This window comes from Phalacrocorax aristotelis, chromosome 1 (genome assembly GCF_949628215.1).
Source record: "Phalacrocorax aristotelis chromosome 1, bGulAri2.1, whole genome shotgun sequence".
Lineage (NCBI taxonomy): Eukaryota > Metazoa > Chordata > Aves > Suliformes > Phalacrocoracidae > Phalacrocorax > Phalacrocorax aristotelis.
In genome coordinates this window covers 166,653,858-166,678,438 of record NC_134276.1, presented here as the reverse complement: position 1 = coordinate 166,678,438, position 24,581 = coordinate 166,653,858, and the positions used below count along the sequence as shown (strand labels likewise).

General features: G+C 39.7%; 1 protein-coding gene across 12 annotated transcripts; it reads left to right on the top strand.

Moving 5' to 3' along the window:
• The first annotated feature begins 178 nt into the window (after nucleotides 1-178).
• On the top strand, nucleotides 179-24,291 carry TMPO (thymopoietin). Of its 12 annotated transcripts, none has more exons than XM_075080348.1 (11): nucleotides 241-640; nucleotides 10,419-10,545; nucleotides 12,179-12,337; nucleotides 13,839-13,939; nucleotides 18,783-18,902; nucleotides 19,007-19,102; nucleotides 19,663-19,773; nucleotides 20,647-20,736; nucleotides 20,821-20,886; nucleotides 21,048-21,142; nucleotides 22,403-24,291. In XM_075080348.1, the coding sequence occupies exons 1-11, from the start codon at nucleotides 398-400 to the stop codon at nucleotides 22,692-22,694; spliced, it is 1,500 nt and encodes a 499-aa protein (XP_074936449.1). In that variant the 5' UTR covers nucleotides 241-397; the 3' UTR covers nucleotides 22,695-24,291. The 12 variants fall into 12 exon arrangements, with proteins under 12 accessions (XP_074936497.1, XP_074936449.1, XP_074936444.1 ...); XM_075080343.1 differs by having other exon boundaries at nucleotides 19,660-19,773; XM_075080333.1 differs by having other exon boundaries at nucleotides 20,647-20,886.
• The last annotated feature ends 290 nt before the right edge of the window (nucleotides 24,292-24,581 follow it).

The following is a 24,581-nucleotide window of genomic DNA, read 5'->3' as shown; positions in this document are numbered from 1 at the left end:
GGAAGGCGGGAGGACGCTGGCAGCTGCCGCGGCCTCAGGCGGTGACTTCCCCCACCCACCGCGCGCGCGAGCACCACCCCCCCACCTCTCCCGCCTGAGCCGAATTTAAACTGCGTTACTATTGCTCGCGCAAAGCACTAACGCTGGCGGGTCCCGCGCGCCTCTCCTCTTTTCGGCCCGGCAGCCAATACTAAGGCCGCTTCGTTTTCCTCTCTGCCAATCCGGGCCCTGTTTATTGCTGGCTGGGAAAAGTGCTCGGTGTGCGCGCCCGGCCGCTGTGGAGCTGAGTCCCTGGCGCGGGGCAGGCGAGTCCTCCTCTTTTCCCTCCTCCTCCCCCGCCCCTTCTCCCCGCGCTTTGTTGGTGCTTCTCCCTGGAGGGCGGCGGCGGCCGGCGGCGATGCCCGAGTTTCTGGCGGATCCGTCGGTGCTGACCAAGGAGAAGCTGAAGAGCGAGCTGATCGCTAACAATGTGAGCCTGCCGGGCGGCGAGCAGCGCAAGGACGTGTACGTGCAGCTCTACCTGCAGCACCTCACTGCCCGCAACCCGCCCGCCATCGCGCAGCCCGATTTCTCCAGCGACGAGGAGCGGGAGCCCACGCCTCTCGGCGCCAGGAGCCGCGGCGCTGCCGCCGCCGGGCGGGTGAGTACCGCCGCCCCGTTCCCGCCCCGGGGTCCTGCCCCCGCCCGCGCTCCCGCGCCTTCCCGGCGGCCTCGGGCCCTCTTTCCCGCCCGAATGTGTCCGGCCGCAGCTTGGAGAGCGGCGTGAGGCACTGCGGCTCCCCGCACGCCCTCCCGCGTGGGGCTGGGGACGGCTTCGCCTCGCCTTAGTTGAGGCGCGGCCCGGCTGGGCTGAGGACGCGATCGTGCCCGGCGGGGACGGCCCTTGTCGCCTGGGGCAGGGGAACGCTGCCAGGCGTCCGCCCCGGGAGGCGAACCGGGACCCGCCGTGTCGGTGCTGGGCAGCCGCCGGCTTCGTCTCCAGGTCGCGTCCCGCGTGTGCGCTTCTCCGTGGCGGGGTTCCCCTCCAGCGCGATCGCGTGTGGAGCCTGAGACGCTCCCGACCCCCCCCCGACTGTAAATTGGGAAGCCTTTACTTTGGTTTGGCGGGCGGTCTCCTAAGTGTTGGAGGAATAAAGCGGGAGAAACTCTCCACGAGGCTGCAACTTTGGAAAGAAGATTCCTATTAGCTCTCTCAGTTGTACTGAAGCAACGCTACTCTGCGTGAATACCTCCAGATGAAAGGATGAAGCTTTGAAGGAACAGCTTGTTTGTTCTGTTTAATGAAGTGGATTGCTTAGTGTAAAGAGGGTCTGCTTAATGTAGCTGTGCTTTTCATACCTCTGAGTGTACGTTTTATAGCGAAGTGCTTCTCCTGCATGTTCAGTTGGTCCGCTGGTACTTGCTTCCTTAGACATAATTTCTTTTATCATGTAAGGAAAGGGGGGGAGGAGCTGATGCCACTTGGAATTTTTCCCATTTGGAAAACGTGATTTCCGTTTTAATAGGGGGCCTGTAAACTTCCTATATTGAGAAAGCAATCTTTTTGTTCGTAATTCTAAGCTGTCTGGTGTCATGTAAAGGTTTATATAATGTTCACCAGCTACCGGAGTTACAATGTGTGCAATACTATCATTAAATACTTGTAATATCTGAAATACCGTATTTCAAAGCTCAGTTGTAAGGAGAAACAGACTCCTTTGAAGGTCTTTCATACTTTAATCTTTAAAAAACCCTAACAAACAGTTTTTGAATTAAGAAACTGAAAACTGCAACTAAAAGAGGAAAAGATTTCTGACCAAATTATTTACCTCTCTTTAACGTTCAGGTACTTAACTGGCGTTCACTGGAGAAACTTTACAGTGAACTAAGACACTTCTGACTTAAAATGGTCTGCCTGTAGCATTTGTAAAGTGCTTTTGAGTAAAACAGGATGAGTCGGAATGGGATGTGTTTCACGCTTATGGGAGAAGGAGTCTCATAACTGCTGGAATTCCTAGTGCTGCCTTTTCATTTCCCTTCCCCAGTGCTTAAGCTTAAACAATTATGGGTGACTTTTTTGATGTTTACAGAATGGGTGGTGCTCTTACACTGTTGTTAACAATGTCTGGAAGGCTCTGTGCTATTTCTGCTAGTCTTGGGTGTTAATATCAGCAGTGTATCACAACATTCAAAACTTCAGCGAATATACTAGCGACAGTTGCTTGGATTTGGGTCCATCACGCTCCCCCCTGCTGGCCAAAACCAAACCGAAATTCTGTTGATGTATGCCTGTTGTCTGCTTAGTACAGCTTAGGTCGTTCTGAAACGGCTTGTAGCCTGAGTAGTCGTTGTTCCTGTTAATGCCTCCTGGCCTGAGGGTGCTTCTCTGATCTGCGCTCCTTCCAAGAGAGTAACGTACAGGTCTCCAGATTGACTTGCCCCAAAACAGTTGGAAGGGAGAGGCAGAGTGAAGGAAGCCTGACATCCGGGGGGTGAGATGCTGGCATGGAAACAAAGCGAAATATCTTGATAGGGTTAAGAGAGGACAGGAGGGAAAGCACTCAGACTTCTGAAAGAGAAGAAACTAGAAATAAGGGGCAAAGAGAGGAGGCTGGGACTGCAAGGCATTACGGAAAGGAGGAATAAAATAAAGGAATCCTGTATTTCCTGTAAGTCACTTTGTAGGCTCCAGAAACAAAGGTAGATTCAGCAACCTCTGTCCTTTACTCCTCTGTGTAACTTAATTGTTTTACTTTAAATATTTCTTTAATGTATATGTTTAAAAGGACCAGAAAACAATTTGCAGTGGGTGCATAAAAGTACTTTATAACATGTACTGGTATAACAACATGGCTCTCTTCTGTTGGTAGGTGGAGATCTGAGTAACAAAATTGCACTGCTTTATTAATTCTGGTTTTATGTATATTACAGGTCTTAAATTGTAGTATTGGTTTGTGTACATTGCAGGGGGGTATAAACCAGCTGTTTCAAACTTTTAGGCAGTCACTACTTAAAGTTCCTAAAACACCAAAATACTTTACTATATTACAAAGGTGTCTTCTATGGGATCAGAAAAATTTGGATTGCTCTGTTCTGCATTTCCAGTATACCTCTAAGAATTTGAATACTGCTTAACTGGGAAATTGCAAAAAGTCACTTCAGTCCAGGTGACTCAGTCAAGGCTAGTATTAACTTGTAAAAACATTTGGAAGGGCACACGTGGGTTTGCATTTTGGAGGTTTCTGTCTGACTGCTTTCTGCTATTCCTTATTTTTTTTTTGTTTTTTTTTTTTTAAATATAGCTTTGGATATAACATTATTATATAGTCCTTCAAAAAACCCCAACCAACCAAACAGAAAAAAAAACCCAAAACAAAAACCCACAATTTTTGGGGGGTGATGTGGGAATGAGGACTCACTCCTACTGCTGGGATGGATGAATGAGTGAATGCTGGATGCATAGAGGGAGAGGTAGAAAAGGGCCAGAACAGCTCTTGGAGCAAATAAATCAGTACTTCTGAATAGAGAAGAGTAATACAAGTGAGAGGCATGATCTGTTTCTTCAAGTTTGTGCTTATTTAGTAGTAATACCAGTGCAGCAGTTGAGAGTGCTGAACTTTGCGTGCCTGCCTGCTGAAGTCCGAACGCCGAGTGAGCAATCCTCTCAGTTGCTCAAGTCCTGTGAAAGGGCTGGGGTCACAGTCAAGCAGTCATGGGCATAGGCTATCAAAGATGTACAAAATATTGTTTAATATGGCTTTCAGTGTGAAAAATCGATTGTAATGGGGATGCCATGCTGGCCTGAGTAAGGGTGGTCCCGACTTGCCAGTCGCTGGAGGGATTTACTGGTCACAGCCTTCCCCCATCCCGCTCGGGTCCGCTCGCGCCTCCCGCTAGCGAGCGCAAAGCGCGAGTTATAACCCTCGGGGAGCCTGGCGCTCGTGTCTCCGTGGGGTGGTCAGGCCTTGGGGCGGGGGTGCCGGGCTGGCCGGCAGGGGGCGCTCCGGGGCCGCCTCCCCGGGAGGCGCGGGTGCCCCGGCACCCTGGGAGTATGGCGGGGGGTGGGGGGCTTAGCAGGTGCTCCCCGCTAGGTTTGAATCGGTGCCTTACTTGATCTGTCAGCTGACTTATGGATGCTGAAGGGGGGGAAGCGGTGGTTTTCTTAACATGGTGTGAGAAACCACTTCAGAGGAGTATACTCCAAATATCCGTTTTGCAGTCATTGAAAAGACAGTAAAGCTAAAACAGGTTTCTTGATAGTGACAGTTCATGTTTTGACATTGCTGTAGTCATCAGTGATTTTAAACAGTCTACGCTGTCGTTATAATTTTCTATGTTCTGGGCATTTTATAATGCATTTGGGTGCAGATTTTTATTGATAAAAAGCTGTGCAACAATGAGACAAAACCCCATAGTTCTTTTTTTTTTTCTATAAATTGTCTTTTAAATCCATCACTCTTCCAGAACAGCTCTATCAATACTACATCTAACCTATACCTCTCTCAGAACAAATAAAACCCTTAATATACTAGTGATGTAAAGTTGATGTATTGTGAGACAGTGTCATGCATCCATAGTGATGCTGCTGCTCCTCCGTTTATATTCATGTAGGTTTATTTTGGCCTGTTTTTTATTCTGATACATACAGATGATTAACATGCATGTATGAGGACATCAAAACGTACAGGGATTTTCTTCTAACAGCATTGTTTTCAGGCCCTGAAACCATCATGCTTTGGAACAGCAAAGTTAGCATCTTTTTGGCACCTGAAGTTTAAACTATTTCACAGTAGTAAGATCTTACTTCCCCTTTGTGAAACTCGGACAGTATTTTTATGATTCGTAGTGTGATGCAGCAAAGCCCCGTCCTATTGCATAAAATGCAGTCTGCTTTGTAGGAGACTACTTCAAATGCTGTCAAATATAAAAATCACTGAATCAATGTAAGATTAAATGTTAGCCCAAATATTTTTTAAAGAGCTTTTCTGTGCAATATTTGAAAATATAATTTTAAATGGTGTCTCTAGACGCCACTTCTCTAGATGTAATACTTTTCTTACTTTTTGGGGGGAAGGGCTCATGTTGGCTATATGCTCTTACCAGGGGAGAAAAAGCTTTTAAAATTATGCTTGTTTGGGTCTCAGTATGATAATATTGTCTGGTGGAGGCAGTCTCTCCAGTTCTACTAATGTTTGGAGCAACTTTTTTTTTTCTATGCCTGTTTAACATAGTAGTGTGTGAGGACAGTGGCTGGTATGTGAAACATCTTTTTGCTGCAGGAGGAACCATCTGCATCTTGATGTTCCTGGTCCTGTTTAGTTATGGGCTGAATATCAGGACAAATAGCTCAAAGGAAAAATAACTACGAAATGGTATTTTTGCCTCTTCAGGAGCATTGTTTTAAAGCACATACCAAAAATACCATCTTGACACTGTTGCCAAACAGGAGCTGTTCAGAGCTCAGAATGTGTAGGGTTTTATGACTTAGCTTACTGGTGCATTTCATGTCCTGGAAGAATCTCTTCTAAAACAGAGTGATATTTTTGACCTTTAAAGTGGTGATTTGAAAATGATCAGTCATATGTCCCCTCCCACTTCTGTTAATTAAGGTATAATGAGAGCATCTGGACCTCATAGGCCTGTTTGAAAGTTTATAGAAGAGGCCTATCAGGTAAAGGTTTCTTCTAGAAAGGTTTTTCTTGTTTTAGTCAAGTAGCCAAGTAAATTAAGAGCTAGCTTCAGCTCTTTAAGGTCAGAATGGTGTGGTAGTGATAATATCTGTATCTGAGGTAACTGTATGCTTTTCTATTGGAAAAGGGGCAGTAATAGTAAAATGGTAGTTTATAAAGATTAGGAGTGTGGAGGGTGAAACTGCTCACATGGATAGAGAGAGAATGTAAAGCGTACATGCTACCTGCTGAAGGAAGAGACTCTATTCAGTGTGTCCTGTGTGTCCGTATCTCTTAATTATGATATGCTGCAAAATGTGACCCAGGACACCGATTAACACCTTTGTGGCCTTTTAACAGGTAAGTGCCGTTTATCTGAGTGACAGCTGTGGGCAGTAGGGGTGAGATGACTGAGCAATTCCAGCTGCAGTGAGAGGTCCTGCTGTGCTCTACTGCACCTTCAGACTTTCTGCAGTTTTAGACTCATGAACTAGGGAGGTGTGCTTGTTAGAGTGCTGGTGTAATATTGGTGGCTATATCTATATTCAAATAAAATAGTCCTGTTGAAGTAATTTTTGTCTAGCAGTGCATTTCAGTTGTTCAGCAGGGACACAAGCACAGGCCAGATCGCCAGGTCGGCATTCAGTTGATTGAGCCATGAGACAGACCATCTGCTAGTTAGGTTTCTTGATTTTTTTTTTATTGTGAATTTTTACTCTTCCATTTAAATTTTCTGGAAACAACTCTTCATTATGCAGCATTCATCTGTCTTCAGAGTGGGTGCATTCCCTTCACTGAGTAATGTGGAATTTAGTGCCTGGAGGGGAGGGGGGCGTTAAGTAGTCCCTAATCTTATAATTTAGGACGGCTACATACATAGGCTTGGAAATTCTAAGTCTGGCACTTACTGAGGCTAAAAAGTAGAGAATTCTTGAAGTTGAGTGTATCAGTATCTCTGAATTACGGCTGCATAATTTCCTTTCCATTGTTTATTTTGTCTGTCCTGCAGCTTTTGTTAAATATTGTCTCCAGGCATTTGAGATTAAAAAGTTCAATAGGACTTGTTTTTTTTTTTTTTTTTAAAAAGAAGAAATTCTATTGCAGGAAATGTTTGTGTATGATAGAATAAAAAGTGCAAGGGGAATAGAGACCTCTGTATTTCACAGCATAAGTCTATTATTGAGTCTTGGCACGTGCAGTTCCTTATCTTCTCTAAGAGAAATACTGTTATGTTTTACCAGAGAGGACACTGTACAAACTGGAGAATTAAAGAGCATTCTGTTGGCATGATTTGGGCTTCCTTAGCCTGTCTTAACCTCATTCAGAGAAATAGTAAAGAAGCCCTGAGCCGTTCTGCTTCTAGTGATGAAGCTGCACCTGTTTGGGATTAAAGTCCTTGAATATCCTAATGTAGGTGCCATTTAACTTGGGATTTGAAAATGCTTCTTTTGGTAATATCCAATAGTTGTCTGTTACTATTTAATTGCTGCTTCAAGATATTACTTATGCTTGTGTTTGGTGGAGTAGTGCTGGAATTAGTAAAGGTAGCTGTAAAATTTCTCCTAAACTGGTCTGTGGCTATTGGATTTCTCTTCAGCAGGAATGCCAAAGATGAGGTAAGGGATAGCTTCCAGGTCTGAATTCTCATCACTTGCATTTTCTGCTCTTCATTAGTGAGAGAAGGTGAAAGCTTTTTACTGGGGAGAGGTGGCACTCTGAGAAGATTAACTTATCTTATGCTCTTTTCCAGTGGCCCTACAACTGAGAATGCTGTGTTGGAGCCCCATGCTTAAAATTCACTTCAGTACTTGTTTGAAGGGTTGGGTCCTACTTAATATGAAACTGAGCCTGAGAGGTACCACTACCAAATTGCCATCTCTTTGGTGTGAACAAATCTCAGCTGAAGTATGCAGATCCTCTTCCATCTTCTGTTTTGTAGAAAATGGCAGCGACTAGAAATATTTTTTTAATGCTAGCTCTGGATGGAATTAGGTGATCTTAAGATAAGGATTTATTGGTCTGAGTATAAGTGTTGCAAGAATATTTGCATTACATGTGAAGTGGTCAGCTGTGCCACCTTACTGTGGCAAATCCTGGTGTTTGTGATAATTTCATTTTAAGCGCTTCACTTCTTCATTACAGTAAGTCACTTGAACTTTACTAATGGTCACCAGATCAGGAAAATGTGGGGGTGTGGGGTTTTTTTTTGTTCAGCTTAATTTGCAATGATAGATTTTTAAAGCTAGCCCTTTTGATCTGTCTCACAGTGTAGTTCCATGGATATGTTGTGATGATGTAGAGAAAGTGTAGTTGTGCTTTATACTATAATAGTAGTTGTAATTAAAGCTGGTGTTGCTGAGGTTAATGCTGTTGTACCACAGCCAAGGTGTGAGAGAAATTCTCCTATCCTGCCTAATGCTTCTAGGGACTGATCTTATGGTCCAGTGAGTGGTTAAATGGCAGCTTTCTACTTGTACAAGTTAAGTAATTTGCTTCTGCTTTAAGGAGAATAGGTATTCAAAAGTAAAAGTTGAAGACCTCGCAGAACAGAAGGTAATCAATTCATCTGGCCATATTATTGAACAACACGGGTTACCTTTAGCTTTTCATCCCTTCCCTGCCCTTTTTCTCTGCTTAAACTGACTATTCTGATGGTCTCAATGTGTGGTAATACTGTAGGAAAAAGTCAAAGGGTACTTGGAAGAAAAAAAATACCAAAGATACTCTAACATATCTGAGTTTACTTGCATTAGAGAACCGTATTACACATTAGTTGCAGTTAGATTTCTGGTAGTTAAGGTTTTGGTAAAACATCTAGTAGAACGCTGAGTAGTTCTTCTGGTATATATTGTTATAGACTCTTCTGTGGCCTCTGAGTGATACAAAGGCAGAGATACCTTAAGTTTCCAGTTTCTTTGAAGTGCCATTGGAATGTTGATTTAATGCACCACAGTAGTAGTTTGAAATATAGATGTAGTATCTTAGTTAATCTACTTGGTGATGTGTGCAAACACCAGAGCTGTCAACAGTCTAAACAGGTCCCAACAAGAAAACCCAGCATGTGTGTTAGAACTCTTTTCCACTGTTTGGATAGTACAGTAGTCCAGAAAAAATGCACTGAATATGAACTTCTTGTTAATGTGATACTTAACTTGAAATAGTGTTATGACCAACAGATGAAAGTAAATAGTCTCCTATAGCTGCAGGTTGTTTGTTTTTTTGTGTGCTAGATCAGTAGGCTCAGTTGCTTCAAAAACTAATTAGATTTTTATGTTATAAAGGAGTGGAATGATTGATAAACTGAGCTGTCATTAGTCAAATCTGCCACTTTAGTGATCCCATCCTTTCTTCAGACTGCTTGGAGTCTCCTAGAATTAAGAAATAGCATGAGTTCTTGGAGATACTGTTGCTTTTCAACAGCTGATTTTAAGCTCAGCATGCTGGGTTTTTCACAATCCAGGAGTTGCAGGAAAATCTAATTTAATTAGGGAGTCAGTTATATTTGAGAAATCCTCATACAGTCCCTCTGTAGCTTTTAAATATCAAGACACTTGAGGCAAGACCAAGCTTGCATGCAAACCAGTGTTGAACCGGCATTAATAGCTAGCTAGATGCTGTTGACTCTTGTCAGTCATCTTATAGTCTTTTAGTACTATCTAACTAAAGACAACAAGAAAAAAACCTGTTAATTGTGACCAAGTATTATAACAATTGGAATCTGGAATTTTAGTCTTCGGTAAATACCCGAAAACCCAGATAGCCCCTCTGGGCAACCAAGCTGAGAAACATGTTAAGTGTAGAAGTTGTATCTTTCTTTATCCTACAACTTTGAGATACAAACAGGACTTATTTCAAAGCAGTACCAAGATCTTTCTTGGTTGAGAGCAAGCAGATCCTAAGCATATTTTTTCTGTCTTACCTCCTCAGTCTCTTGCAGATCTTGGAGCTTGAAGTGCCTATTGTAGAAACATGGGCTTCCCAAGTTGAACAAATGTTATGATCGCTCTGTTTGGATACAGTGGAAACTGCTAATTTAAGAGTAGCATCTTGGCAGATTATTTTGATAACCATCTGTATGTGGTGGTGCTGTGTTGCCAACTGTTAGAGTAGTGTTGCCAGAGTTGGATTTAGGATCTGTTAGAGCTACAGTAGCAGAGGCCTGAGCAGACAGGCAGGTTTTGAAAATGTAAGGGTGTTTCTGGTTTTTGCCTTGCCTGACTTGCTTTGTAACATCATGTAATCTTAGAGAGAACACCAGGATAAGTGGGAATGGGGTTTTGGGGAACTTGGTTCAGAGGGTGTGAGTGCTGAAGAACTTGTTCAGTATCATTAGGGGAAGAACTATTGATGTACTAGGTGGAAGAATAATATGAAGAAATGCCGATGGAACATATATACTTCTAGCTTAGAGTAGCGCTGGTGAAACAGCTAGGTTACCTCTCCAGTCATAGGAAAGAAATACTCCACTATTGTTTATTTGAACTTCAAATTAAAACACAGCATCAGAATAATGAGCAAGATTTTTTTTTTAACATAAAGGAGTCTTGTAATGGGTATATCCTTACATAAATTAGGAAACTCTTGCATGGTTTTTTAGCAGGTGTAAATGTTTGAAGTGTTTCATATAGGCTTTACTGTGGGAGGAATGGGGAGAACATAATTTTTTGTATGTTTAGGAATGTAATATCTTCCTCTTCCCTTAGAAGAAAAAGAGGTGTTCTGTATTAACTGGAAATGCTCTTGTCTTGTTTTTCCCTCACGCACTCACAGAAAGCCACAAAGAAAACTGACAAACCCAGGCTGGAGGAGAAGGATGACTTAGATATAACAGAGATGAGCAATGAAGATCTTCAAGAGCAACTTGTGAAGTATGGGCTAAATCCTGGCCCGATTGTAGGTAGGTCAACTGAACTAGCAAATATTAATCCATTCAACATATTTCTCACTAAGCCTGAGTTCTCAGTACTCTAAGCTTCTCTGATACAGTTGATAAGTTTAGTACCAATACCGTTACAATCCTGCTTCCCACTTAAGATGTTTTCATTGAACTGTTTACGCTGAGATGACTTGAAGCATCAGTGTAGGCAAGTCCACGGTTTTTTCCTTTTGTGTTCTAGGCCAGGTGGAGGTGTTCCAACTTCTGTTCTGAAGCTGTGTAACTGTTAAGTTCAGCGCTGGGGTAATTAGGTCTTCTGATACAAAGGTTGAGATCTGGGGCCTGCTTAAATAGAAAATACATCTTACATAACAAGCTAATAGCATTGAGACAAGAATGAGAACATGGAACTTCCCCTTCCCTAGAACATTTCCTACGTACTGCATTGTGCAGTAATATTTTCCTTTGCTATTTTTTTTTCTGGCCCCTTGAACCTAGCATTCCATCCTGCATGCTAACCTGTGTCAGGAGAGGTCCTGACCCCAGCTCAATCTCCTGCCTTGGGCACTTACCTGTGATGTGTGGGATCAAAGCTCCTTCCCTTTCAGATTGTGCACCAGCCTAATGGCAAGGGATGTTGATTTCACAACTCTTCAAAAAAAGATGGTTGCCTGTAGTTTGCTGAGCCTTCCGTGGAATGTTCTTGAAATCCTGGGTGGATGGAAGCGTCAGTGATGGAGTCCGGGGTCCTGTCTGTATTCAAAGTCTTAAGCATAATATTTTCTGTTAGCTATTTCTGTATGCTTTCCCATTCAACCTATTCCTCTTATATAGTGCCTCAGTCGTCTGAGAAATTCCAAGTACCTATGCAGTCCACTGGAAAGATGTCCAAATTTGGTCTAAGTAAAAGCCTTAGTTCTTATGGGGTATGGATTCTATTTCTTGTGAGTCTTCCACTCCTTTTTGAGCATGGCCTCCTCTTACCTGAAATTTTCTAAGGTTAGACTTTCCTGCAGCTAATGGCTCTGGCACCGGTGACCTCTACAGATTTCTGCCAGCACAGTCCTGACATGGAAGTATGTGCTAGACTTAACTTTTAGGGTAAACAGCTGTCCTGCTAGATCAAGTGAGCCAACCTGATGGCTAGATGCTGCAAACAGCAAGTTCTGTTGTTGCTGCTTAGTTGCAATACCTGTGATGCTTATTGGACTGAATTTGCAAACAGGGCAAAGGTTAAACTGCAGGGGAAGGGGTGTTAATTCCAGGGTAAAGGAATTAAGAGGATAATAGTCGAATTTGGATCGAAACTGTCACCCTTGCAATATTAATCTCACTAAACTTTTTTTCTGAGGGTATAACTTGTGTAGTGCAACATACGAAACAAAACATCTAAACAGCAGGTAAGTTCCCTTTCCATAGACAAATCCTAGCAACTTTGAGTGTACTAACAGGTCTAAGTTTATCTTAAGAATTCTCTTAAACCAAAAAGAAGCCTTAGAGGCAACGTTATATTCCTAGAGGTATATGCTTTGGGCCATACAGATGGATTAAAAATCAAAAACATAGGGTATTCCCAGGGAATATAAAACAGCCAAGTTCTAGCAACCAAGCCAGGAAAGATGAAAACTTCAGCATGTTTCCTTCGTTGTTATAGCTTCTACCAGGAAACTTTATGAGAAAAAACTGCTGAAATTGATGGAGCAAGGTCCAGAACTGAAGGCGCCTGTGCCTCTCCCAGTGATTTCTTCAGCTGCTGAGAACACCAGACAGAATGGAAATAATGATTCTGACCAGTACAGTGACAATGAAGAAGGTAAGATTTAGGTGGAACTTGCATGTGAACTATTCAAATTATGCATTAGTAATACTTGTAGTAGAAGAATACCTAGAGAGGGCATGATCTTGCTATTAGGTGAGGCTTTAAGATGCTGATGTAGACCGTGGGAGTTATATAGTTGATCATGCAGTACTAGCACAGTGATCTAGGTGCCTGTTCTGGGAAAGGAAACTTTTTGATACTGAACTATTCCCTTTTGTCCATTTCCCCCAGGTTGGAGCCTGTAAATCTGATAGGTAGAACTGTGTATGAAGTGTTCCAGTGTTCCCTGTGCTTTATCTAAGTGCGAGTGCAATTTTGTCTTACGGTGCTTACAGTAGCTATCTTTACTGTGGGATAGTGTATGAATGTTTGTTTATCCTGTACTTTTATGTTTAATGTCTCTTATGTATGACAATTCCTTTTATACTCTGTTTCTTACGGACCTAGTTTGGAGTGGGTTGATGGATTGGTCTTGGGTGCAGTTTTTTGTGGCTTTAATATCAAGTTTATATTAAAAAAGTATAGGAGTGGGGGAAGTAGAACCTAGACCACAACATCATACATTTTACAAAAAGTAAGAACAGTGTAGGCTTTAAAGAGTGTATTGAATGGAATGTTAGAAGGTCCTTATTTTGTGTGGTTTGGGTTTGGGGGTGTTGTGGTGAGGTGTTTTGGGGATATTTTTTTTAACAGGAACTTCCAGGGTTGAAATACAACTAGAAACTTGATGAATCTCCCTTGCGTATTTAGGCTTGTTTTTGAACTTTAATCTCTTGCACTTTTTTGGGGAGAGGAGCTGTTTAGAGATTTATTTTAAGGACAGCCAAGAGCCCAGTCACAACTGATGGCTATCTCCTTATGCTTACATATACTTCATTTAATTACCAAACTGTTCAAACACTGGGGGGAAAAATACCAAGCACACACGCCTGCAAAAAAAAAAGTTTTCTATCAATGAACTCTAATAGCATTACACCAACATTATTTAGAATTTTAGAAAGGGGGTGGAAATAATTAATCTTCTTACTGGTAAGATGACTGCTGACCACTTAGCCGCCTTCTGCATCAAAAAGAAGTTTTATATAAAAGGACCTACTTTAAAGGAAACAACTAACAGCCTAAACAATGTTGGAAAACTTACCCTTAGTACAATCAATAATATAATGGTACTTTGGTTAAAGTAATTGGAATCTGATACCAGTTTCTAAATGGAACTGCTGGATTGGTCAAAGCTTATCTGAAATGTAGGATTTTTAGGACAAAACTGAAGTACTTGGGTCAGTATTTTAAAACAATTTTTAAGCTTATTCTTCAAAAGCCTTTGTTATACATTCACTGGAGAATCTTAACTGTATCTCACAACTTTTTAAGGAAATGATAACTCTTAACAATTATGTTGCCTTTTAAAATGAATTTTTATTAAAATACAATTGGTTTAAGCTAGTACAACAACCAGTAGCATTATAGAAACTAGTTATATTAACACTGGTTACAGATGCAACAACTGAGCTGAGGCTTGAGAAGAGAGAACCACTGAAAGCCAGGACGAAGACTCCAGTAGCACTCAAACAAAGAAGAGTTGTTGAGCACAACCAGGTATGTTTGTTTAGTTTAGTGGCACCTGCAATGGCTACTAACTGCGGGTGATGGGCTCACTACTTCTAACATAAACATATTTGATTAAGTGGGCTATATATTTTTTTAAATGTTCAGAAAGCCTGTTCTAATACAGCATGAAAATCTTGTGAATTAACTGTAGCTGCTGGTTTTAGCCTGTCTAACATTCAAAATTATGGTCTGATAAAAATTGTTTGGCACCTCTTAGAGAATAATAATAGTCGACCTTAACATGTTTAGTTTTGGAAATCTGACAGGTTTTAAGTCAGATGGGCTGATGTCATCCTGTTGGATGCTTTTGATTCAATAAAAGAAGCAGTTTCTTTAAAAAAAAAAAAAAAGGGCAAAAAACCAAACCCCCACCACCCCCAACCACAACAAGAAAAGCTTGGGAAAAGGTTGGGGTTTTTGTTCTGGTTTTTGTTTGTTTTCTTAAGAAAGGTTTTTAAATATGCATATCATATTTCTATCATCTGACTTGATATCTACAGATATATGTATGCATTTCAAATACATCTTTTTAATGACTGATTTAATATGTGAGTGTATATGCCTATATTTATATATATGGAAATGTGTGTATGTGCCTATGCATGTGTACTAGCAACCTATATAATAGTTTTTCCTCAGCTGTGCTTGTAACAGCAGTACTAGAGTAGACATTAATTTGTTGGAAACCTTCTCCTAAGAAGAAAAATAATAAACCAGTTTAAATCTCACTGTATGTACCATCTGTCCCTTACTTATAAATATCATTAGTTCTATTGTCTTGGTGAAAGAGGGGTTTTATTTACAGAAGCACCTCAGGTTTTCAAACTGCTGGCTGAATATTGGATGCAGTAGTTGGTGGCTAATTTGTCCTTGTGATGTGACAGTGTCACTAAATACCCTGCTCCCCAGCTTAGGTTACTTAGGATCCTCACAGTGTTATTCATCTGACCAATAAGTAGCAGAGTTGTGCTACAGTAAAGGACTTGTATAGAAAGCACTCAGTGACTTAATCTGACCTGTTAATAGCTTCATGTATTTTAGGAGACCAGTGACTTTTCTTACTGTAGTGTGGTAAATGCCAGATACTTCCTATTTAGGTAGTGTATATGTATGACTAAACATGCTTTTGCTATGAATGTCTCTTAAAGCAGGTAACATGCTGCTGTGTGAGCTTGGGTAATATAACACAGTTACGGAGATCCGTAACTAGTTCTGCTTATTTTTAATTGGATTTTAGGGTAAAAGCTAAACAGATTTCACTTCTACAAATCAAAACACACACATAGTTCAACAGAAAATATTCCTTAATTTATTCAGGCAACTTCTGCTCATGATGGTCTTCATAATGGGAACCAGAATCTTGAGGTTATTGTATTTTAAGGATTACTTTTTTTTCCAACTTGAATTCACCCAGAAATCCCTGCCAACCTCAGTATAATAGAGGTATTTAATTCACCTATCAACAAAGCAAGCTGCCTAGTCTTCAGGAACCCACTTACATCACTGCATCTCTTCTCTTTTATTCTGTATTTTTGTGGCATTTTCAAGTAACGAGTACTTACTCAATTTTTTGTCATCCAATTTAATTGTAATAATGTTAGGTCATCACTGTGTTTTGTCTTGCAGTCTTTTACATGTGCAGTATAGGCACAATATTTTGCAGCTTCCATATTTTAATTACCAGTAGCTAATAAAAGGAATATCACTTGATTAATTAAAAAATTATCTAATTTCAAAATGATGCCAAATTCTTCAGGATCTCTAGCTTCTTAAACCTTTCACCTTTCAACTCCTGACTGCTATGTTTAAAAAAAATTCAAAACAAACACGCCCTTCCCCCCCCCCCAAACCCGAACAAACAGAAAAAACCCAACCCACAAAACCAAACCAAACAATGACCAACAAAAATTTACAGCTGCTTGAAGCCAAGAACAGCCCAGTGTTTTTGGCTAGCAGATGTGTGTAGTTATATATTTTGCTGAGAATAAAAGTGGAAGATGCTATCTTTTTTTCTTTCCCTCTTCCTGTGAAATGGGATCTTAAGTTTGCAGCTGGTGTGACAGGTGACCATAATAATTCTGCAGAATTATATGCAACTGTTGTGGACTGTGTGGCATTGGCTCAAAGATTATGAGGCTCTGAAGAGTGGTGGAGCTGAATCGGTTGGTAGTGTGGTGTGAGCAGACTTGTTAGTCACTTCTAGTGCTGGACAGGACCTAGTCTTAGTCCAGACATACACAGCTGAAAGGACTGTCTGTCATTTGGCATGGATAGGTGTTGCTGCTCTCTTAAGAAAAGAGTGCAAATAGATAGTCTTTAAGCAGGCTGGTGCAAGAGAAACTGGGTGGGGAGGTTGAGCAGGCTTGAGTCTTGTCAGTCAGCAGTGGGAGGCTAGATGAATTTGAGCTCAGCTGTTTGTGCCTAGTTGCCTCCTCGTAGTGAACTGGAATAATACCCTAATTTGCATGCCCCTTTCCAATCAGGTAGGTGAACGTAGAGTTAAGAGTTCAAAACTGAGCCTAAGGCCTCATAGTAGATGGCACTGGACAGAAAGAGGTGGGCTAAATAACTTGTGTTAAGGAGTCCTAGCAATGTAGAACTACTCTCTCTCCTTGAGACTCTGTATAGTGACATTTTGCATGGGCTGTGTTCTACTTCTCCCTGCATTTTTTGAGTCCTATATAGCTGGGCTTTTTAAAAATAAAACATGCACCTTTGCAGCTGCTGGCGTACAAATTTCATGTGGCATACACCCAATAAAAAACTTGGTAAGTGACAGCTGAGGTAAACTCATAATTTATAGCTTCACTGCTTGTGAGTAATACAACAGTTAAGCACTATTCAGCATGTGCTTTTGGGTACCACACCATTGTAACTTTCTCTGGTTATATACAGGGTGTTGGTGTACCTAAACATGAGTATTAAATTCTAATAGGGTTTATTTAGTTTAGATATTTGTGGGATAAGCAGACATGGCCTGCTCAATTGACAGTGAGGATAACTATGAACATAGACAATTTTTTAAAAAAATTTTTTTAAACTTTGAATACGCTCTGCTGAAGTCTGGATGGGTCTTATGCAGTAGATTCTGATTTTTTCCTAGACTTTTCATGCAAGAAAAAACTTGAAGCGTGGTACTTAAAACACATGATTGACAAGCATCTGAAAAACTAAGGGGAGAGGTGGTTATTCACTGAAGTTCTAACTTTTCATTAGAAGAAAACTAGTTCCTAGTCAAATGGCCTGGGGCAGGGCAGCTCTCCATTAGTAGGATGAAGAAATTGCCTTACTGATATCTTGAATGGAATGTGTTTGAGTGGAACCACTCTGAAATTAGAGTTTTTCTCTAAGCTTCTAAAGAACAACACATCTTAAATAGAAAGTGTATGGGGGTGAGGTAGGGAGCCATGGTTGAAGGTTGCTTTTCTTAATAGGGAAGAGAAGTCGGTGTATGGTAAATATATAAAGAGGGGTTGGGAGATCTTTCATCAGAATTATGCTTAAATTGAAAAGAATATGGAGACTTAAGCTGAAAACTACAGTTCTCAACAAAACATCTGAATCTGTTCGGACTTGAGGTTTGTGCATAAATGTACATAATTTGGTTTTAAAAGTATTCCAGTGACTTTGGAGTAAAGCGAAACACTTGTGCTCCCTCTGCTGGATACGTGGCAGCTGTAATACAGAACTTGGATTAAGAATCAAAGGTGCTCAGCTTCTGGTTTCACGGGAGCAACTTTGAATATACAATTGAGGAACGGATGAGGGCATTGTTATACACCACCACACACACACACACCCCATCCCCCCATAAAAAAAGTACTTTCCAGCCTGCTCTTTTAACACATTGTTTTGGGGCTAATACCATTCCAGTGAAGTTATTTCTGCTGTTACACCTGTAACTGACAGTTGCACCAGTCTATATAACTTCCATCAGTACCATGCGTAACTTGCAAAAACTTGGTAATACGTCAATGCATGAGGTGTTATGTGCAAAGATTTCAGTATTAACAAAGTAATAATTTTTATTTTTAAACTTAACCAAATAAAAAGGAAAATCTTGTATATAATCTAGAAGAAGCAGGTCCTCTTGTCCCTTTCCTTCCAGGTCTACGTTTCGAATTAGTTTTGAGGAGGGTTTTCAGTTTGAGCATAAAACTTGCAACAAGGAATAGGGAATGATCTGCATTTGCTATAAAAGTTTGGTGCTTTGTGTTGTTGCTTAGATTTATAAAGATCTGTGTCAGGCTTGATTGTTTAAACCCACTGTTATGTGAAAATTGTGAGTTTCATCTCTGTACATGGAACCTTTTAAGATTAGAAAACATCTGCCCCTGTGGCTAGAGATTAGTTCCTGCTGAAATGTAGATGGCTGCGCCTAAACCATTCCCATCTCTGCTTGAGAGAATTGACCCCTATCCTGGCAGAGAACATGGTGATGCCTTCTGCTTATGCTCATAGGTTGTTTTTTTTTTTTGTGTGTGTATGTAGGCAGGTAATGCAATGGGCCTGGAAGCGAGCATATATGCTGTGCATGACTTGATGTAACTACTTGTAGCATTAGTTATTTCACGCTATTGCAGTGAGCAGATGGTAAGGTTTCAACGTTGGGCATTGTCTAGTCAGTTCTGTATTTGAAAAATAATGTGCTTTAAGTATTGTGGTCAATGCTACTAATCTAGGTATTATTGAATGTATTAGGATGCAAACTTTTTTGGATTGCAGACACACTGCTTCTGGAGTATGCATGCTATTCTGGCTTTTGGTTGTGGGTATCCAATGTTGAGAGCTGGCTTTCATGTATTTGATCATGTGTTTGATGCTCAAATAGACCTATTCTCAAGATGAAGTTACTGAGACTGTCTGGACAAGTGGATCTTCAAAAAGTGGACCTCTGCAGGCATTTTCTAGGGAGTCTACAAGAGTGTCAAGAAGAACACCAAGGAAAAGGGTGATGAGAGGCTTTTATAATAGACAAGCTTTTCTTTTTTTACTATCAGGGTCCCTGTGGCTGTTGTATTCAATTGTTTTCTTTTGTTTGTTTTAAACAAACAGGTGGAAGCTACAGTACAGTTGCCTGTAGATGATGCTGTAATAACAGAGAGTACTCCCATAGCTGAAACTATATTGACTGCAAGCAACGAGACCCTAGTAAATATGCTTAGTAATATGTTTAATAAATCGTGCAAGTGGTATTCTTCTGTAATATATCTTTCCTGACAGAAGCATTCTGTTTTGAACAGATAGTCTTAACTATCCTTAAAAGTCTTCTATTCAGTAGTCTTTGAAACCGCATATTCAGTATCTGTATTAGTACCTAATGCTGTTCACTTTGAGATGGGACTAGGTAGACCCCGTAGGTCCTATCTAACGTCTTTTCTGGGGGAGGGGCAAGAAGAACCACTTTAAAAACTCAGATAATTTCTTAATTTATTTAAGTACATGTAGAATATCTGCTATTAAGTTTGACTTTTCTTACAAGCTAAATAGCCTTTATGTTTCTAAATGGCTTAAAAGAAACTACTTGGAATAATAAGCGATCTGATTCCTGTGCTTATTTAAGAGTATCTGTTACGTAACGTTCTTGAGTGAACTCCTAACATGCATATATGCAGTGCACATAAAGGCTTTGTTGTTTGGTTCTCCCCTCTTCTCTGTTTTATTGTGTGTTTTGGTTGATTCTGAGTTTGAACAATTTTGAATCTCAGCAGGTTGTCAATAGGGTGCCTGGAAATATCAAGCATGCAACTCCTACACTGTCAATCAGTGAACTCTCAGACATACCCAGAAGAACACCAAAGAAACCACTGATGACAGCTGAAGTAAATAAATTAAAACTTAGATTGCTCTTGCTTACTCTCTGTGAACAAGATTCTTGTATGTGCTTACTCATTAGTATGGAACGGGTAGAGGATGTCACTGCCCAGGTGGCACTAGTCAAAATAGACTACCATAAAGGAGAGAATCTAAACTTATTTTTATATTCCTCTTTTAGATTTGGGGGTGGGGGGATATCCTGCTTTTCTAGTTTTTCTTTAGTTGATTTCTTTTTTTTTCCCCTAAGCCAAATACATTTTGGTTTGTTATTTCTCCTTGTGCTGCTACTTTTCTGTACAAAATATAGATTTTTTTTTTTTTATTCTTTGAATAACTCAGAGCAAAATTGGGTTATCTACCTCTGATCTTGTAAATCAGACTACCCTGAAAAACCACAACGTCCCTTAATTTAGGGAATCGAAGAGTAGGATTATTCAGACTGAAAGCCTGAATTTAAAAAGCATCTGTAGATTCCTATCAGTTATCAAGAAAGAAAATAATTCTTTTACTGTTAACCTATTCAAGCTATCAAAATTATATACCTTTTGGACAACTGTCTGTAGCACTTGCAAGTATATGTAACATATCAATGTAGTATTGTAATATTGTGGAAATTGACGTTACAAGATCATGCTTGTCTGAATTTAAATTGAGTTCATTGCTTAATATAGTTACTGTAAACTGTATTAACACTTGTGGTGCCTACTCCACCAGTGGGTCTAACGTGAAATGGGCTGCTTTATTTGTTTATAATGTGACTGCAATGTAGACTTAGTTGTTGAATAGAAGATTGTGGGAAAACTTGATACTGTATTTCAAACTGTGTAAGTGTTTTTTTCAATTAGTATTCTACCATACTGTGACATTGTTTATTACAGCAAGAAGAGACAGATTGCCTACATCAATGCTTTTTAAATCATGTTGGCCACAACCAATCCTGTGATCTGCTCAACACAGCCATGATAGAGGTGATGGTTAAGAGTTATTTTAATCATCTGCATCATTGGCTGGCAGGTGTATTATGTTTGTACAACATATTCTTTATCTTAAAGGAAACTGAGGACAGCACCAAATGCTTTAGGACACCAAAAGTGACCAGACAGCTGCCACTGACAAAGGTTAAACTAACTTCTAAAACCCAAGAAATAAACTTCTTGAGTGTCACAGGGTGACTCATTCAGTCTTACAGATTGCACGTGGTTATGGTCACTGAGATAGCTATGCAGGAGTTTTTTTATTTTGTGGTCTACTAGGCCTGTAACTGTTTTTGGTTTCCTAGGTACTGGAGAGAACTCATACAGAAGAACGAAGAGTAGAAAGGGATATTCTTAAGGAAATGTTCCCTCATGAAGCATCAACGCCTACAGGAATTAGGTATTACTAAGGTTTATGGGGTCTTGTTTCTTGGTTCTTGTAAAGCTATTTAAATTGAGATGTGTCTTTTGATTATATTGCTAGATTTCTGAGGCATAGTTTTTGCATTCTGGCTCAATGACAGTTGAGATGACTACCTAGCTCTTCTATGTACATAGTTTTGTTAGCCAAAACAGTCTCCCCTTTATTTAAGTTGGGGGTGGGAAGACAGGGTGGTACTATAGTAGGAATTATTACTGGAACTTCTGGATGCTGGAAGTTAAATGGAGAGGGCTTCTCTGTGGTAATGGCTGTAATACTTAAGGTTTTGGCTAGATGCAGCTGTTTTAGGCCTGCTGTTAAAGCATAGGTTTGAACTTCCATTTGAAAAGCAAAAAAGACTTTTTAAATAACCTATTTACCTTTAAGTACCTGTTCTGTTGCAGTCAAAGATTACTCTTAGCATGAATAAGGATGGAATCTAGGAAGGGCTATTAAATTCTTCTTTGCAACTTTGTATTTAAACAAAAGTTGAAACAACTCTCTGATAATTAAGCAATTCACAAACCTTTGTCCTGTTTGGAGAATATGAGAAAAAGTTTCCCTATGTTAAGATGTGAAATTGACTCCTGTGTTTCCAGCATGATATTTATAGCTTCAATTTAACTGCAATTGTGTAAAGTTTTACCATAAGGAGAATATATGGTACCAATTACTATTACTGTGGCATATCTGCTCACCATTTAGCTTTGTCCTCTCTTGTTTTGAGGTCTATCAGTCTAGTTAAATCTATGCCACTTTTTAAAAAGAAAAATCATGCATGTGGATTCCTTGTATATTAGGACTTGGCAATGTATGTAGGTTTCTTAACCCTTACTGCTTTGTCTTCTGGGTCTGTGTATTGGCTTAGCCATCATTAGATATTTTAATGGCCAGGGACAATCCTAGGTTTAGAAATCCCAAGGGGGTTTTGTAAATGATCATTAAAGATACGGATAGAGACAGACACTTCTTAGAGTTTTATTGCCAGTTATGATCCATTGATTATGTGGATAGGATGAAGTAAAGTGGCATCTGAGGTTTAGGCCGTATTTATTTTAATACTGAATGATTGACTTTAAAAATAGCGATCATAGCCACGCTAGAGTTTGAGATGGATATTTCAGGTACTGTGTTCACTAGAAATAATTTTTAGTTCTTCAATTGTTCTAAAATTTTCCTGTATACCTTAGATTGCTCTTTTAAATACACAATATTCTAATTTTTTTTTTTAATTAACAGTGCTAGCTGCCGCAGACCAATCAAAGGAGCTGCTAGTCGGCCTATAGAGCACAGTGACTTCAGAATGGAGGAAAGTTTCTCTAAGTATGCTGCAAAATATGGTACCTCAACTGACACCAAGTCAGAGAAACCGCCAACAAAAAAAGAACGCTCCATTCCCCTCTGGATAAAAATTCTTCTCTTTGTTGTTATTTCAGTCTTCTTGTTTTTGGTTTATCAGTCTATGGAAACTAATCAAGGAAACCCTTTCTCTAGATACCAAAATATTCCCCTTCAGGACAGTGCCAACTGAGTATCTTTCTGAAAGGCACACCTGATTTGATCTCCTATTTTTAATTGTAGAGAGCTCTTCTGCCCTCTATCGGCTCAAGGACTTCTTACAAATAATGTGATTGGAACCTGATAAATTGGATAAATGAAGCAAGATAATGTTAAATGGACACCGGTAACTTTCTGGACTTTGGACTAGTAGGAGATCACTTTGCCATAGGGATAACATCTTTTTTAGATCTTTGAACTTTTTGTAGGCTTTATTTTTTTAATGTGGACATCCTTTAAATTCATTTTTGAGAAACTGTATATTTGTTTCTGCAAGAACTTGGAAGCTGAGAAGGGCAAATGTAGTAAAATGTGAATCTGTGTTTTTAAAGCTTTTCCTTTGTACAGAAGAGAAGTTGTACTTTTGTCTCTATAGATTATCGTGGAGGAGGATTTTAACACGGGTGATTAAGGGAAATGCATTTTTACATGCATTTTTTTCAGTAACAATGTAACTGAATTTGATCTCTTGTAGGATGTAGGGAGAGTACAACTACAACCTTTTCTGTAGATTACTGTAACTTTTTAGTAAATGTAACTGTAAACTTGTTTGCATTTTTGTAAAAGTCTTAGTATCATTAGTAACTCAGTTTAAGTGTAACCTCATTTAAGTGTATCCCTTCATTTTAGTGCTTACAGTGTTGTAGGAGCTGATACAAATCTAATTGGCAAGAGATGTTTTAGAGGAACTTATTTATTAGTCATGTGTGGAAAATAAAAATTGCATCAATATAATTTGCTACTAAAATACTTTTTTGGGTCAAAGTTGTTAACTGAAGCAGTCTAAATTCTGACTTAGCAGTGGTCTTTTTTTTTTAAATAAGCAAGGTCTTTGCAATACAGCTTTATGTGATTATCTTTGAATAGTCATGTAGAGAAGTATTCTCAAAGTGTGAAAATTCCATATGAAGTTTTATTCTTGTACGAAGAGGGCATTGCTGCGTTTCCTGCTACAGTTTCATCTTCTAAGGTGAGATTTACTACTATCATGCAATTGAAAATTTTTCTCAGTGGAAGCATGCTGAAACACTCTATATTGTGTAACTTAGTTGAGCAGGCAGCTGACTTCACTACTACCAATGAAGAGTGAGTGATAAGGAACAATTTTTTTTAAAGTGAATGTATACATTTCGGTGCGCTTAAACCTGCAGCATACAGATGTTCAGTCTTACTGCTTGGTACAAAATCGCAATAAATCGTACTACTTACTCTTAAAGTGCTACTTATAAAAAGCTGAGAACATTAGTTAATAGTCAATATCTTTTTACTCTAGGTACAGTTATTGTGTAGACTATAGCTATAGGGAAGCTTTACTTTCTGTGAACTTTGGGACAAACATGGTAATTTGTAGCAAAGCAATAGGGTTTTTTCTATCGATTAATGTTTTTTCCTTTTAATCTGCTTTTTTGAGTAATCCAAATTGCTAAACCTGTGTCCATCCTATAGAAAATTGTAACATAAGACATTCACTTTTGGTGTCAAAATGCAGAAAAATAAAAACGATTTTAATGTGTGTGGATTTTCATTATCAAAATAAATGCATTGCTGAAAAAGCAGCAAAAGCAAGACAACTGATGTATCAGTGGTATCATTTTGTGCTGCTACAGTCTTCCATGTTTCAAAAAAAATCAGTAAAAACTCGAGCAGTTGATGTGAACACTTGGTTGGAGGAATATTCATCATACTTGCACTATATTAATAATTTTGTACCATAATTCTTTAGGCTATGTTGGGCCTTTAATTTGGTTGGGGGGAGAAGCTAGTCTTGATTTGCTTTTTCAATGCTTAAGGAACTTCCTTTTCACTTTAAATTATTTTTCACCCCACTTTGCTGTATTGTTTTAACATGAGATATATCTTT

Coding starts and splice junctions, on each gene's coding strand:
- TMPO (XM_075080333.1), top strand. CDS start 398: ATGCCCGAGTTTCTGGCGGATCCGTCGGTGCTGACCAAGGAGAAGCTG. Junction 19,103..19,662: donor CTGCAAGCAACGAGACCCTA/GTAAATATGCTT, acceptor GAATCTCAGCAG/GTTGTCAATAGGGTGCCTGG. Junction 21,143..22,402: donor TCAACGCCTACAGGAATTAG/GTATTACTAAGG, acceptor TTTAATTAACAG/TGCTAGCTGCCGCAGACCAA.